At 38.4% G+C, this 14,574-nt stretch overlaps 1 protein-coding gene across 1 annotated transcript in view; it reads right to left on the bottom strand.

Moving 5' to 3' along the window:
- Positions 1-14,574, bottom strand: part of cdh2 (cadherin 2, type 1, N-cadherin (neuronal)) — a 59,316-nt gene that overhangs the window by 15,259 nt on the left and 29,483 nt on the right. The window contains exons 3-7 of the mRNA XM_014030577.1: positions 8,370-8,578; positions 4,141-4,308; positions 2,457-2,612; positions 1,079-1,223; positions 739-911 (exon numbers count right to left, since the gene is read on the bottom strand). Of these exons, the coding sequence (XP_013886031.1) occupies positions 739-911; positions 1,079-1,223; positions 2,457-2,612; positions 4,141-4,308; positions 8,370-8,578 (851 nt within the window). The remainder of the gene's footprint in view (positions 1-738; positions 912-1,078; positions 1,224-2,456; positions 2,613-4,140; positions 4,309-8,369; positions 8,579-14,574) is intronic.

The raw sequence follows: 14,574 nt of genomic DNA, 5'->3' as shown, positions 1-14,574 counted from the left end.
GTGTGTACATGTGTGAAAAGTGCACCTCTACAATAAGCACAATCATACAGGGGACGAATGGCTCTTTTCACATTAAAAACTGCTCAGTTGATGGACCAGTTGCTAGGTAATGGGAGTCAGGCAAATTACTTTCATGGTGGCAACTTATGGACATAAAGCGGCAGCCCCAGGGTGGAAGTGATTGAGCAGCCACCTCAGCCAGATTGCCCTCACTAGAACTGAACCAACTAGCTCCAGCTGTATACATCATTTTATTTATTTTCCCAAACAACCATAGAGTCCCAATTTAACAAAAGAGTGGCTRCGTGAAAAATGGAGAGATAAGATGCAAAAAGCTTTTTTAAAAGAAGACAAAAAATATGAGAATGAAGGAAGAGAAACATTTAGCTGCTTAGTGATGCACACTGGTTCCTTGTAAAAGTAAATTGGTGTGAAACAGCCAAGTCCACTTCTATTTCTCATTRTGGTGATAATAAGCAAAATTTACTTTGGCTCATTAGTTCTCAAACAGTCTGGATACTGGCGACAATACTCAAACTGTCCACAATTTAAAAAAAAAAACACAGTCCATTTAGTCAAAAACGAAAAAATGATTTGTTAATAGAGCAAGCAACGACTGTAAAATAAAAGAAAAACCAAATGGATGGGCTTACCAAAGTAAGTCAAATAAATGAAAAATATAAGGTGGAAAAAAATGTGACAAAAGAAAACAAAAGATGAGAAAAAGGTGTGAGGTACCTCTCTGTCCAGGCCTGCTGCTACCGTAATGATGCCTCCAGTTTTATTGTTGATGGTGAATATACTGGAGCTCGGACTCTCGGGAGTCTGAGACAAGATCTTGTAACGAAGCATTCCATTTGCTGTTTTTGGGTCATCTTTATCTAAAGACGTTACCGTCATGACAAATGTTCCTTTGGAGGTAAAAACAAAAACAAAACACAAACACTTTTTTAAATGACTTCCTTAATAAGCAAGGTAATCTGAGAAATAACACCATTAAGGTTTCATTTGCTAGCATCATTTCATGAGGAACTGAAAGGCTGATCGAGCAATATGTGGACTTMATGTAGGATCTTACCTGGTTTGGAACCCTCTGGTACCGTGCCATTCCAGATCTGATGAGTGAACTCGGGTCTGTTGTCGTTCATATCGATCACGTTGATCACAATATCAACTGGGTTTTCAACCTGATTGCCATTCAGGTCCACTGCATGGGCTCTCAACTAGAAATAAAAAAATAATAAAAAAACACAAACAGGGTTATTCTGAGCCACAAAAAATATATATATAAATGGGGAAAAAAAAACAAAATCTCTGAGTGAGTGTTACCCAATACATGTTTGTAATATTCCAGTTACCAGGAGGCTTTATTGGTGTAGTAAAAAATTCTAATCATTGAGGAGATGATTTTAATTCACACCAAGGGAACCAGATGAGAATATTTTTATATTATTTTATTATAAAGGAACAGATACTTCCCTCATTGCAGTTTTGCTTTTGCTTAATTTCACCTCAGTAGAAACCAGCAGGTAACGAAATGAAAACATGTACAGTAGATTGATGTACACCCCACCACTACTAATGCTGCATGCACAAGGTATGCAAGAAACCATAAAGAGTCATGTGATTAGATGCCTTCTACAGAATCAACACAAACATTGTGTCGACATTAATGTCTGTTAAAAACTGATATAATCCTGGTTGATTCATGTTAACATAATAATTCTCTGGTTTAATGCTACTAATCACATTCTTTCTGTTTTTAAACAAGATATTAAAGTGCATTCATTTGCACCTTAATTTAGCATAAAACTGCAAGATAACCATATTTTTTAAATCACTGATAAACCTTTCTTCTATCTAATAATCCAATTCATTCATACTACACTGAACACAATTGCTACAATTTACATTAAAAACTACAAGCTAAGTGTAGCTAAAATCAAACTGTATGGTTTTAAAAGTATAGTTAAGAGAATTAATAAAATAAATGTTGCACTTGGTTACATAGAGGAATATCATGAGAAAAGCTGATTATTAGACAGAGTTGCTCTACAGTTTGCAATTCTCAGAAAGCTAACAATGAAGAAGTAGGAACATCTGAGAACATTTTAGACATCATTTAAAAAGAACATTTCATCGAAATGGAATAGAAACAGTGATGCATAAAGCAGCTTTTAAGCTGAAGGTTATGTTAATGTAGCTAACACAATTCACTCAAATTCCTTTAAATTCTCAGACGGATAAGTTAGATTTCCAGGGAGACTCAGGTCTTTATTGAGTCTAAAGAGACTGTTTAGGCTACACGTGACCTTGAGCACACGCCAACTGGCAGGAATGTTCGGCGCTGCCGGTGAGAACACATTTCTCTTGATAAAGCGGACCGAAAAGGATGTTTTCAAAACTCAAGGAATTCATTAACGAGCATATCTTTCTGAATGCTGCGCTCGACTTACATGGAAGGTGGGGATGTGCTCTCGATCCAGGGGCTTGTTGACCGACAGCTCTCCAGAAATGGGGGCAATGGTGAAGATTCCAAGTGGAGGCTGGTCAGCGCCTGGGCCCGTCACACTGTATCTCAGAAGTTTGCTTTTATCATGATCTGATCGGATCTGTGGGTGCAAAGATTCAACTTGAAATTAATTATTCAGTATAACTAAATTCTAAATCCTAAAACTGAAAGAAAAAAAATCCCATAAATTTTTGAAAAGTCAGTTGCTGTGTAAGCACAGGAAACCATGTACCAAGCGTCTACATAGTATTGAAGTTCTGTCATAGTTGGACTGAGTATTCATGTAAGCTGAGAACCTCTGAGCCTACACCCTTCATCCATTCTGAACAGACCAGTTTCTCTTCTTGATATCACTTACAGTCACCTGAAAATATCCTTTCAAATATTGTAATAAAAAAACATATTGCAATCGTATTTAGCATAGTATCTGCTTCTTAGTTGTCCCAATTACTGATTGTCCACTGTTAGACAGAGACACATAGGCCTTAGTGCTTTTTGAGAAAACAAAAAAAAGAAGAAAAGAAAAACTGCTCTGTATTTATATTTGTGCCATAAAAAAGCAGAACAAAGAAAAAAAGTCATACAATAAATTATGCTAGTGTACATTTTGATTCCTGGCGTCTTCAAAATACTGCTAGGTTGTAATAAAATTGAATGCCTAGAGCAGGGGTCCCCAAACTTTTTCCTGTAAGAGCCACATAACTTTTCCATTCTCTGGTGGGGGGCCGGAGTCAGTTTGTAACAGAAAAAGTGTGACTATTGCAGGAGTGCCTAAATGTAAAAAAATATTGTTTTTCAGAAAGMACAATCAAATAACCCTCTCTGGGTTCTTCACAGTATGTTTTCTGCTGAGCTATCAGTCCACTTTTTAGCTTTGAGAGTTTGTTTGCTTGCATCTGGCCTTGCAAGCTATCATACTTGTCTTTGTGACGGGATTCATAGTGTCGCCGCAGATTGTATTCTTTGAATACCACCACTGCCTCTTGACAGATGAACAAAAAATAATCATTTGTCCACTGCAGCTTAAACACCCTGCATTATGAATCAATTTTTCTCTTACCTAATCTTTTCGCCATTATTCCATTCTCTCTTTGAGAGGGGCGGGCTTAGGATTTTTTTCTGGAGGTTGCCAGATAGGGGCACAGACCGCAGAAGGATGGAACAGAATGTCACGTTATATGTGTGTATGTATGAAATAGTTAATAATAGTTAATAATGAAAATAGTTCATAACTAAGGAACATTTTATTGCAAAAGTCCAACTTTATAATCGAATATAAATACACATATGAAAAAAACCTAAATGCTCTCTGGTATTGTTCTGGGGGCCGGACCAAATGGGGAGGCAGGCCGGATCCGGCCCGCGGGCCGTAGTTTGGGGACCACTGGCCTAGAGAACAAAAACATAAAAATACAGCAGAAAAAAAAAAAAAAAACAACTAAACTTTAGTAACATACTGTATTGTTAATTAGATAAGTTTCCTGTCAGTTAGTTCTTTATTGCCCTGAACTCAGCTTAAAGCACTTGTTAGCCTACAAGGTCGTCATATTAAGCAAAAAGGTTGTATCCTTTAAAATCCAGAAGATTGGCGTTTGTGTGCATGCATGCAGTTGAGTCAGATACATTACCCGGACTAGCTCTTGTGGGAATGGGCCTCGTGAGTTCTCAGGGACATTGATTGGAGGGATGACCCAGTCTCTTTTTATGCGTTTCAGTTGGCTGTCCGCGTTTCGCAAAGGGAACACTATTTCCTCTAAGTTCTTGGACATGACTGGAGGGACAGCACGTTCCTGGTCCTGACAAAAAAAAAAAAAGAAAAAAAAGAAATGATTTACTGATCATACAATATGCAGGAAAGTGGGCACACAGGCGTTTTAAACAACCAGGAGGCAAAGCTGTGAGGTTGGCAGTGTTGATCTGTAGGTTGGTTTGCCACGGACAGAAATAGCTTTAACAATTTGTTTGCAGATTTCGTAAGAAATGCCTGAAGACTTTGGTAATCCACTAAGAACACTTTCAATGCCACTGAAATGTGAGGTCTGACTTCTGAACAGCTAATAGGTGTCACAACACATTATATACATGTTTGTGGTCAACTCACAATGGAGTATAATAACAGTGATCTTTAACTATGGTCAAAAGTGGGTGAAGCTGGTGAATATTGCATCATCTTATTTTCGTTTCGAGTATCAAAGGTCATGACATTAAACAGTAACAAACTTTGATTCCTTGCTTTCACTATCATCATCATCATCATTAGAGTTATTGTTGCCATAGTCATTCTGAGTATGCCTGTCACGATCACTTTTGCTGGATGATAAAATGTCTCCGAAATTATTGTGATAAATGATAATATGGATTGGAGACAGTTTTTAAATTAAAATGATACCACACACACCCCACTTACAAAGTTTACAGAAGTTTACAGAAGTTTTTGAAATTTGCATACGTAAAAAAATAAATAWATAAATAGTTACGAACTGACCTGGACCGGAGATTGGGTAAAGAGCAGCAAATGCTAAAGCTGTAAAAATGCTTTCAACCTCCTCTTTACAAGTAAGTGCAATTTATTCCCTATGCTTCTTCCTCTGGCTCCATAAAATAACTGTGGTCACCTGCACACCGCTTACAAAATGTACGCAAAGTTACAGACGAACTAGGAKTGGAGTTGGTGAAAACACCACACAACAACAGCAACAGAAGCTGTAACATTGCTAATTCACCTCTAGCCAAGCCAGTGCATCTTTTTTTCTTTATGCGTCTTCCTCTGGCTTCATAAAATAATTGCAGTCACCCGCAAGCTGCTTACGAAGTTTACAAAATGTATGTATTGTTAAAAAACATTAAAATAAAAWAAAAAATCTGCAAACCCAAGGTTCTGCACGATGCCCTGAGGGCGTCTTGAGTCGAGTCGCCGCCAGCTGAAAAACGCCATCAGACATCATAGACGCCCCTCCAGCTAAATATCTTTTCATGGGATCTTATGCTACAGAAATTACAAAACTATATGCCTGGCAAATACCGGATGCTGGAGTTCACTGCTCCCTATGCTAAAGAGTAGGAAAGAGGGCGACACGAAGAAAACAAACAGGCAAATGAAAATTGAACTTATTTTAATGTGTCATGCAATTAATTGATTTATTGCTCATCATGACAGGACTAATTGTGAATATAGTAATGTATCATTTATATTTACCTGTGTAAATAAAACCTGACCTTACAGCAAAAACTGGCATTAAAAGTTAATCAACATTTTAAGAACCAAACAATTAGGAAAACTTGTGATAGGAAATAAAGGAGCAGGTTGCCATTTTCAAACATGAATCAACAAATAATCAGAATGTCTGTTCTGTCTTTTTTGTGTGTGTGCGTAGCTTTACCACAATGCTTTGAAACACAGCAGAATTACCTCTGTAGTTGCACTCCTCTAACACTGGTTTGTTTAAAATGGCAGATCTCTTTTTATGTGCTGATAAAACACACCCACACAGATATACCAGCTTCCATAATGGATCTGCCATCCTCCCTCAGCTGTAATGAATAAGATTTGAAACAAAGGGAGGATGGTACCTGAAAGCCAGGCGCTATATACACACGGTCCAAATTGCCTATGCTTCTTCAGAGACTAAAAAAGACTGAAGTACTGCCAAGAAAAGTTAAAATACCCTTGAACAAAGTAAAGCAGGAAAGAAAACAAGGGAAAAAAACAAGTATGTAAAATGTGCCATTGTCAATAAATAAAAAGGCACTGAGCAAAGATTTTTTATGAAACTGCCAAGTTTTCAGAGCCATTATCCTTCGTGTTGTCTCTAAATATCTAAATGCTGACAGCTTGTTAGGCAGCCAAGTCTTATAAAGTACTACAAAGTACCTTGTGCAAACACAGAAATTAATTAACACTTTTTCACCTTATAACATGAGTCGTATGACTCAGATCCCACACTCCCCCTCCTCAAACATCTGGGGAGATGTCAGAGAGCTTCCACTAATCATGTTTGAAATCCGATTATACTGCTTTCACGCATTCAAAATGCAGAGAGGCAAGCGACCAGATAGTAAAAGACGCATGCCTCCGAAATATCTATTACCATATTAAAATGGCTGCGAGTGAGACCAGTAATTATTTGGAACTTACATCTGAAATGATGAATGACATGATGGGTTTGTTCAGCTGAACAAATCTATCTCGGGTACGCTGGAGGTCTGCAGCCATCCACACTTTTGCGAGCATTCTCATTCTTCAGATTAGAACACTACTTCAGAGTCCCAGAGTGTGCTAGGTTGAGTGATGGCCTTAGTATTAGCGGGTGTGTAGGATGAATTACATGTGCGTGTATTTGCCCTTTTGAGAGAAGATTTTTTTTTCCGTTTTTATTCTCTTAGAGTTTGGTGCAGCCAAATTTTAAAATGAAGATTGAGGCCGAGCACAAAAAGGCATGGACTCATGTTAATGAGGATGCTGTTTGCTTGTCACTGATTAAAAATGTTTCCCAAGGCTGATGCATTAATGACGCTATAAAAAAGGTGCAATTGCTGAAGTGATTAATAGATGTGTGATGATTTATGACAATAATTGTGCTGAAGGGGAGGATAACCACTCCTGACCTCATAAACATCCAAATATAGAGATGCCAATCCCTGGATTCTTTCTAAACAAATCAGGGCAAATCCAACAGCTCTCAGCTGATACAGACCAAAGTCGAGTTAATAATTTGTATACACATSCGGAACCCATGTGAGATTCTCTGACTTCAAAAGGTAAGACTCAAACTTTTGCCAACTCTAAACAATGAGCAGGGACATAATTAAAATGACATGAACCTGCAGGATCCTTTATACTAAATGATTGTCAGCAGCTAAAAGTGCTTTGAAAAGCAGAGGAAATAATTACCTGCATGAATTCAAATTGAGCAGTGCAGACTGGTGTGTCTGCTGCACTGACATAACTAAATCCTAACTTTAAATAAGAAACCATAATAAATATAGCTCTCGCCTTTCTTAGCTTTTTTTTCCTTTACTGCACATTGGGAAGCATCCCATTGTAACCATTTGCATAAGTACAGTACAGGGACTTAGAACAAAAAGCATATTGTTCTTTGTACAACAAGCATGATTATTACATTTGGGGGTGTTCATTAAGTAAGAGGAAAGATTTGCTATCTTGCATCATTAATTACAAACATGCACTTTTATCGCAAAAGAAAGCATYCCAATRAAGTAWTACACAACTTAATACAGGACGGTGTATTTGTTTGTGTACAATTAGATGAGTTTAAAGATAATATTGTCTAACTATCCAAAATAAAACTGGGTGTACCTGTTTTAACTCAACCAAACTTCCTCAGTAGCACAGCAATATTTTAGGTCCAAGCTAAAAAGGCAGACAGACGAGACATGTGCTGTGCTTTTTTTGTGTGATTGCAATACTTCTGATCCTCATCCARCTGCAATGCTGACATGTGAACACATGGTCATTTTAACTAACTGCAGATGACTGCACAACATAGGCAGTGAAGCGATTTGAGGAGCTTTTTGCAGCTCAGACAGATGCTTCCTGACTGTAAAAGAAGCAAACTCAAGGTTTTTTTTTTTTGGATGACAAGGTTCTGACCTGAGAGGGTTAAACTTCATTGAAAGATACTGCTTTCAAGCAACCATACTTTGTAAATTGATAGTTTTTATTAGCAAGCATCTGTCCAATGTCATGGAACACCTGCTGAAACGTAGAATAGCAGTCATCTCTCAGTATTCAGTGTGCATGACAAGCTATTTGAAATAAGCCTAAAACTGATTATTCAACATTCAGACAGTAAGATCTGCCAGATTCCAAACAAACAAGGCGGAATGATGTATTCACCTGTATGGGGGGTGYCAGCCTGACTTGGGTCATCCATTGCTGCCGAGTGGTGGTGTCGACAGCCTTGATCAGCAAAGGTGACACAGGGAGTGAGGAGGCCTGAAGAGTCCTTGCAGCATAAACGACTCCGTCGGCCTCTATCCGGAAGTCAGATGGATTACTGCATTCAAATCGCACCAGACCACCTCGCCAACAGCTGATAAACTTCACTGTAAGAGAAAGAGGCAGAAAGATTACAGAGTAAAATCAGACRGAGAAAAAAAGRCCCACAAAGGTGTTCTGGTTCTCTTTCTCACTTATACATTATTCACTTCAAGCTGTTGCCCAAAGGTATCGCTCAAAACCGGTGCAGTGGAGGAGAAAGGAGGGAGTACAAACTTAAGAAAAGGAAAAAGCTGTGCTCCTTAAGGACTATTAGAGAAAAAATACAATATACTGAAAAGATACTGTGTAAAGTCCACCATTCTAACTGCTTTGAAGTATTACAACAACAAAAAAAAAAGAAAAGATAAACAGAATATTTGGAGATGTCAAATGTTGGAGAGGTCTTATTTTGTTTGCAGCAAAGACTACTGCACACTAGCTTTGTCCCCTATGACATACCATGACGCAATGTGTGGGTGATCTTCTGCTGCTTGAGAGACAGATCTGAGTGTGATGTTTATTTTATAAGCAAGGACATGCAGAAATCTAAAACTCAACAGCATACACTCAGACACGGTGGACAGGTGGCTCATCGGGGCTCGAGTAGGTGCCTAGGTGGCTGGGGAACAACATCTCTTGTTACGACTGAGTGACAGTACAGCTCCTGTACCTCCTGCATGTATAGAAAAACAAACGCATACCGAACCTCAACAGCTAAAAGCTTCAATACGTAATTCCTGTGTTTGAAAATATTTCCCTATAAGCTATTCTTTATAATATGTAAAGATCACAGTATGTCATACATCATTCTTATGAAGGCTCCACTGAAGCGGCCATAAATTATTGAAGCAGATGTGGAACTACTTAACAAAAAAGCCTGGAAGGTGGGTGCCTAATCTTCCTTTGTGCTGCTACCTTGGGGATCCACTGATGTCTACAAAGCATCATCTGCACTTGGAGAAAAATCAAGTTCCCATGGGTCCGAAGAAAGGATGCAGTAGACTAGCTCCGGGTGTGAAGAAAACCACAAGTACACCACATCCTATGGGTGTTATATTTCTGAGTGGAAAATAGGTGAATTTAAAACATTTCGCACATACCTGCAACAAGAATTCCCATATTGTTTTTTTTTACCCTACAACTATTCAGTAAAATTATACCAAGCAGCACACAAGATGAATGAAAAATATGATAAAGTAAATTGTTTTAATTAATATGCAAAATCACATATTCCTTCTGGGATTCATTTTTTTTACTGACCATCTCACTTCTTGTCTAGATTTGTTCAATTACCCTTGACCAATTTGATTTTTCTTTGAACCCAGCAAAGCTGACATCGGATAAATGACTTCCTCTTTCTGATGGTTTGCCTTTAAAGCCAGGTGCCTGTATGCTCAAAGCCCTCAGGCAATCACCAGCCATCTCAAGTCAGCAGCAGATACTCCGACTGAGGTGGAATACAGAGTAAGGGACTGTCAAAATAACTCACAATGCAGCAGAAGACTGTCAATAAATTTAAGAAGCTTCACGATGTTCAAGGTGGGTATAGTCTCAGGCTCAGCCTGACAATTCTGAATGAAATGTAAAAAAAGAAAAGAAAGGAAAGATGTATGAGGCTATTCTCCAAGCAGATCTTATTTATATTAAGAAAATATTACATTTAATCTCAATGAATACAAAAATTACAAAAAATACCCAATTATCTAACTTAGTTGTAGTTGAAAGAAACGTTTAGAAGATGGTAAAAGCCATGTTAATGATTCAAAAATGTTTTTAAATGTGTCAATAAGCAGGAGAAAAACTATGTTTTACACATCTAGGACAGAATATGTTAATAAGTGTTAACTAAATCATTAAAAAAACAGGAAAAAAACAAACAATTGACATGTCTTTGTTTTCCAAAGTTCTATTTAATTTATTTACACAGTTTTTGTTCTGACACTTGTGATGACATCATTTGTGACCAAGTGTTATAATGTATTCATCAGCCTTCCTCAGACTCAGATATTTTAGCCCAAGCTTCCTCTAGTGGTGAGCTCCAGCTCTTTACTATTGTCTGAAATGTGGCCATCAGGCCTCCTCTGTGAGGCTATTCAACAGTCAGGCCCCACTGCAATCACTACACCAGCTCCCAGCAGGTACAGCCATTTTCAATGATAATGTATGAGAATGTCCTGCATGTGTCCATTTATTTCTCTGACATACTCTGGTGGTTTATGAAACCACAACAATGCAAAGTGTGACACTGCAACAATTTATCTCTCTCTAGATGGATGGGCTCCCTGAGGTACAGGGCTAAAAGAGATCTTGGTTGCCACACCCTATCGCACATGTCATCATGGGCACAACGATAAAGGCTCGAATTGGACAGAAATGCCGATGCAGCACAGAAGGGAATTGGGGGTTGAGGTTAAAAAGGGGGGAAACCAGCATGTCAGCAAAATAGCCTGTCCAGCTAAAGCCCTGATCCTGGGCCCAAAATTACCTCCGACTCAATGATTCCATTCACAGCTGCGATACACCCCCCTCTTTTGTCGGACGACACAAAACCCCCTCTAACCTCTCTATAGTACAAGAGTGCCTTTCTATTGTCTGATCATCACGTGATAACTCTAACTCAGACAGACACAAATAGTTGGAAAACAAAGAGTAGAGGCAGAGGCACATTTAATTTGGAGCACCAAATCTGRGCCCCTTGACTCCACAGAAGCAAAGAAAATGTTCCACAATCTCATCTTTAATGCCTGCCTGCCTGCAAGCGAGCAGACTGAACCTCTAATGTGCTGTTAATGTGACAAGACTGAAACCTCTCTTGTGAGATCATCTTGATATGCCATCATTTATTCTGGGATGTGAGGTCACTGACAGCTGAGAAATACTCAGCATAGGTGTTTCATCAGTAGCTGCAGATAAATGCGTAGCTGTGCAAATACCCAGCGCCAATCTCCAAACCCAACCCTGGCAAATGGTTCAACACCTCAGAGCAAATGCATTATTCACAAATTAAYGTGTCCAGGTTTAGTACAGTAGTCTGCACTTGGCAGTGATACAATGCAATATGGAGCGAAGACTCCAGCTGAATGTAGTGTTTAAGACATCCATGCCAGCACCACTCTTTATAAAGATCCTGTTGAGCCCCAATAAAGCTTGCACTCTGGTACCTTATTTCAAACTGCTGTGATACGAAATTCTAATCCAAGCTAAACTGGTGAAAACACATTAACTTATGGTCAGCTTTCTCCAACAGTGCACAGACTTTTTGTGCAACCGCCAAAATATCCCTAACAGCATATTCAGTAATCGTTCCAATTATTGCATGAACCGCTAAAAGCACAATGTGCTAATGGAACACAAAGTAAGATTGCTGCTTGCTATGCATAATTGCTCATGCATATGTTTATTTTCTCTTTTTTCCTTTAGCATAGTGAAGTTTTTTAGGGCTATCATTATGAAAGCATATTTTACAAGGCTTGTAAATAAGGCCATTGTGCAACCTTAAACATCTCTTTCCTTCTTAATTACAAGCATTTAATGTAACTAATGAACAGGTAAAGCTTTTTTTTAATTAACATTTTTTTACAACTAATATTTTATTGCATTTCAGTTTTAATTTGAAGGAATGGCATCATTATTTCTCTAAATACCTGAAAATGTAGGAGTCATTTGAGACCAAATACAAACAGTTATCCAAGATGCACGTTGTTTTTTTCCTTCAAAATATGTGATACTTCCCAGAGACATTAAACACAAGTAGCATAAATCTGGATATGATATTTCATTTAGCCAGAATATGCCCTTGAAGGACTTTAACAACAGAACAGCACATCAAATGTGTAGCATTTTATGCAGTTATAGCTGAATATGTGGGGTTTTGCCAAAATATATTTGCACATAAAAACAAATGCAATAAGCAGTTGGCTCAATGTTTTCGCATAATTGCAATGACCAATCCCCTAGTACTTTTGTTTTCATCTTAAAACTGCTGGCTAAATTAGAGAATTATAGAGAGGCCCTCAAAATGTATTGATACTACAATCCCTTATCAAAAGCACCCACATTAGCATACACATACTGCAGAACATCAGAACTATAAACATCTAAGGGAGCTATATCTTTTCTTGCATGCTCAGTCTCCAAAGTAGATTTTCATGCTTTCCTAATCCAGCAAACAGGCTCTAGGGGAAAGGAAATATCTATTTATTTTAATGTTGACTTTTTTAAAGTCCCATTTGAACATTTCTTCATTTGTTCTCTTTGGTTATAACTACCTCATTTAACAAATATTTTATTTTCTTTGCGACATTAAACCTTTGATTGTTCATTACTGAAACAAAAGTGAACTTTGGCCTTTTCCTCTGGCTTTCTTGCACATCAACTGCAAACTTGTTAAAAAACCATTTGCTAGGTCAAACTAAAAGACTACCTAAATGCGACTGAATACTGTGACTGTCTTAAACTGGCATTTGCTAAGTATGTTTTATTACAGTTCCAAAACACTAAGATCCATCCAGTTGTTACGGGTTTCCCATGCAGGGCTGTGAGGAGTCAGTGGGTGAGTGGGGAAGTAAACCCTGAGCAGGTTGCCAGTTCATCAAAGGGCCACACAGAAATTAAAAAAAGAAAACAATTCACAATTTCACTCTTTGTTTAAAAAGCAATTTGTGTCATTTAAAATGTATCCACATCTCTAAGAGTAGTCAAAAATGCGATTAGCAAAGGGGAAAATATCCCAATTATAAAGAGCTATGTTGTGCAAACAAAATGGTTCTGTTTTCCCGTAAACTGTCTGACAGTCAAGCATTGTGCGGATTAACGTGCYACTGAAGCCAAGAACTGATAAGGCTAAGCTACATCCTTCTGCAGTTATCAGTGCATAGCTACCAGGATTTTGCTCTGTGAGCTATTGAGACAAGAAGCTTGATACACAGCCTGTAGAGGGACATTAAACTGACCACCAATGCCAAGATGTCAAACACACTTCAATCATACAAAAGGCATCTCTCATCTCTCAAAAGGGCACGACAAAAAGATTGCAGGTGGGCTTGCAACAAAAAAGGTGGGGGTGTAATGAATTGCCAAAAAACTCCTTCCTTTTTATTGTTTTCAAAGGCTAATAATAATTTTAAAAAATATATAAAGCAATAACTGTATTGTTGTATGATATTGCTAAATTAATATTTATTTTCACCTACTCTTAATCCTGAGTGAGCAGAATCTCACATAAACAATATTTAGCACCGCAAGTGTTCATTTCTTTATTTATTTTGAATATCGTCTAACCTTTAACTTCATTATGTACTCTTATGAAAGTTACATGTTTGATTCATCTCCTAAATCTAATTCACATTATACAAGCTGACACTAGCCCATTAGTTCAATCTAACGGCTGGAAGCTGCAATTGAAGCATTTTAAAATACCAAGCTGAGAAAAATAAATTAAGTTATTGAAATGCATTATTTGTATCGTTTCCGTATAACAAAAAGGTCCTCTCTGGTCCAACTCATTGCTGTAATAGACATTTTAGAAAAAGCTCCCTGCACTCGACATCTATCACTGTCGCGCCATGGTGCCGCAGCACCGTGTGCTCAGGCAGTTTCAGCTGGACAGAAAGTTACACGTCATTCCTGAGGTTCTATGAATGAGGGATAACTGAATTAGAAATGCGCGATATAAACAATATATGGTAGTAACGATATAAATTTGTCCTGTGATAGAGATCTGTAGTCTACCGGTCAACCGCGCAATTCTTTTTGATGACTTAACCGGCTGGAGTCAAAACAGAGGAAGCGGGAAGCAGCGTGGCTGAGAGGGGGAAAAAAATACACCCGAACCGGACCTGGTTCGGGTGTGCGAAAATCAACGCCGAACTGTTCACGTATTTATGTGACGGCGCATCCTCCGATCGGATGCCGACCGACCACACTGCCTGCTGCGGGAGGAGCGCCACGCCGCACGGCCGAATGCGCACGTACTCCACGCCCACTTCGCGCACGTTCCAAAGCGCGACTATAAAACTCAGCCTTTACTGTCTCCTTGTACAGTGGAGAAGCGCTGTGGGAA

This window comes from Austrofundulus limnaeus, unplaced genomic scaffold (genome assembly GCF_001266775.1).
Source record: "Austrofundulus limnaeus strain Quisiro unplaced genomic scaffold, Austrofundulus_limnaeus-1.0 Scaffold6, whole genome shotgun sequence".
NCBI classification, from domain to species: domain Eukaryota; kingdom Metazoa; phylum Chordata; class Actinopteri; order Cyprinodontiformes; family Rivulidae; genus Austrofundulus; species Austrofundulus limnaeus.
The sequence above is the reverse complement of the archived record's forward strand: the minus strand, read 5'-3'. Positions and strand labels throughout refer to the sequence as shown.